This window comes from Sitodiplosis mosellana, unplaced genomic scaffold (genome assembly GCF_009176505.1).
Source record: "Sitodiplosis mosellana isolate CC-2019 unplaced genomic scaffold, AAFC_SMos_1.0 Smas_scaffold_6707, whole genome shotgun sequence".
Lineage (NCBI taxonomy): Eukaryota > Metazoa > Arthropoda > Insecta > Diptera > Cecidomyiidae > Sitodiplosis > Sitodiplosis mosellana.
In genome coordinates, this window is record NW_022601869.1 from 379 (window position 1) to 2,147 (window position 1,769).

The 1,769-nt window shown below is 38.6% G+C and overlaps 1 protein-coding gene across 1 annotated transcript; it reads right to left on the minus strand.

Moving 5' to 3' along the window:
- Positions 1–341: 341 nt before the first annotated feature.
- LOC129579870 (zinc finger protein 195-like) lies at positions 342–1,555 on the minus strand (the record flags this gene model as incomplete). Its single annotated transcript, XM_055470051.1, has 2 exons — positions 1,292–1,555; positions 342–1,033 (listed from the first exon to the last, which is right to left on the minus strand). A coding segment is annotated over exon 2 (634 nt), but the record flags the coding sequence as incomplete, so codon positions are not given.
- Positions 1,556–1,769: the final 214 nt, after the last annotated feature.

Genomic DNA, 1,769 nt, shown 5'->3' on the forward strand with positions numbered 1-1,769 from the left:
ACATTCGAACGGGGTTTCACCAGAGTGTGTGCGCATATGGTCGATCAAATTGCATTTGTTGAAACTAAATGACTTTCCACAAACATAGCATTCATACAAACAGCGATTACACTTCCCCTCATGTGCATTTCTTTCATCTTGGCGAACGAATCCCAGACGACATCTGGTACAGCGGAATGAACGTAGACCACCATGAACCTTCATGTGTCCCTTAAGATGACTTTTTCGTGCAAATAGTTTGAAGCATTCGTTGCATTGGAATGGTTTGTTACCACTATGCACACACATGTGATTCATCAGATTCGCCTTTATTGATCCAAAAGAATCCTTGCACAAATGACATTCGTAGCGACGAGTCGTGCAATTGGCCTGGTGAGCTTCCTTTCCGTTTTTTCCATCGAATCCTTGCAAACAGTAAGGGCAATGGAACAGAAACTCTTCGATGTGAGCTTTCATGTGGGCACGAAGATTTTGTTTGCTTGTAAAACGTTTCGGGCAGAAATCGCATCCATGTGGCTTCTCGCCAGTGTGTTTCAGCATGTGCTTATTTAAATCACCTTTCCATCGCGTTGAATAGACGCAAATGTGGCATTTATGTTTCTTTGATAAATTTGGATGAGCATTGCCATCTCGCTTCTGTGTATCGCATCCACCTTCATCACCTTGTTGCGGCGGCTGCTGATTTTGATGGCCATCCGTAGCTTCTTCACTTGAGTCAGCATTTATTTTCGAGTCTTCTTCTTTGTTATCTTCACATTCTTTCTTCACCTCGACCTTAGCATCGACCTCGTCCAAGTGATCCAAATCATATTCAACGTCACGCACATTGAAACCAGGAACATATCGTAGATTGCGATAAGTCAATGCCGACACTTCAACCACTTCGTCGACAGACACTGGCTCATTTTTAATGTCACCTTCTTGTTTGATTTCGATTGAATCCGAAGACTGAATATGGTTTTGGTTTGCGGACATTCTCAGGCTTTTCGTATCAGTTGGGAGGCCAGAGCTGTGCTCCGCGTTTACTGCTCGCCTGAATGAACAAAATTTCACAATTGAAAGATAGAAGAATACTTTCGAGGTTAGGTTTGTTTGTACAAATGCTATAGGATCAATGAAATTCTTGTCTTCAAAATTATTTAAATAAATTTTAGCGCGTGAAAATAATCGATTATAGTAGTTGATTGACGCTTTAGCTTCGATAGTCCAATATTGATTTCATTCATCCAATGCTAATATTGATGCTATCGAAATGCACCCACTTGTCAGTGAGACTTCAAAATGTACTTACTTCGTTTTATTGTCCGTCAATTACACCGATTCTATGACCTCCGTCGTGTTTCGGTGGTTTTTACAATTCGAAATTTTATTTTTTATAAAAATTACTTGAACTGAAATTTTTTTGTTGGTTTTCGAATGAAATATTTGCCTCACCAGGTGTCGATAGGTTGTGGTACGTGTTTTCACCTCGATTGTTACCAATGAAAAGAATGTTCATTTGCTATGTCCAACGATAGTGCGGCAAATATGGTGCATGTGATTGTGTGCGTTCAAATAAATTCATGAGGCTGTGTGAGAAGTGCTTGCTCAAACGTCACTTGTCAAACTCTCTGCGTGGTGAATGATGTGTACTACAGCTGTCAAAAATCGGTATTTTATTAATATGTTAATAAACAACATATTTTAATAATTAATAAAAATGTTGAAACACCATATTTATTAACGTTAATAAATATAGTGCATTTTATTAACATATTAATAATTATTAG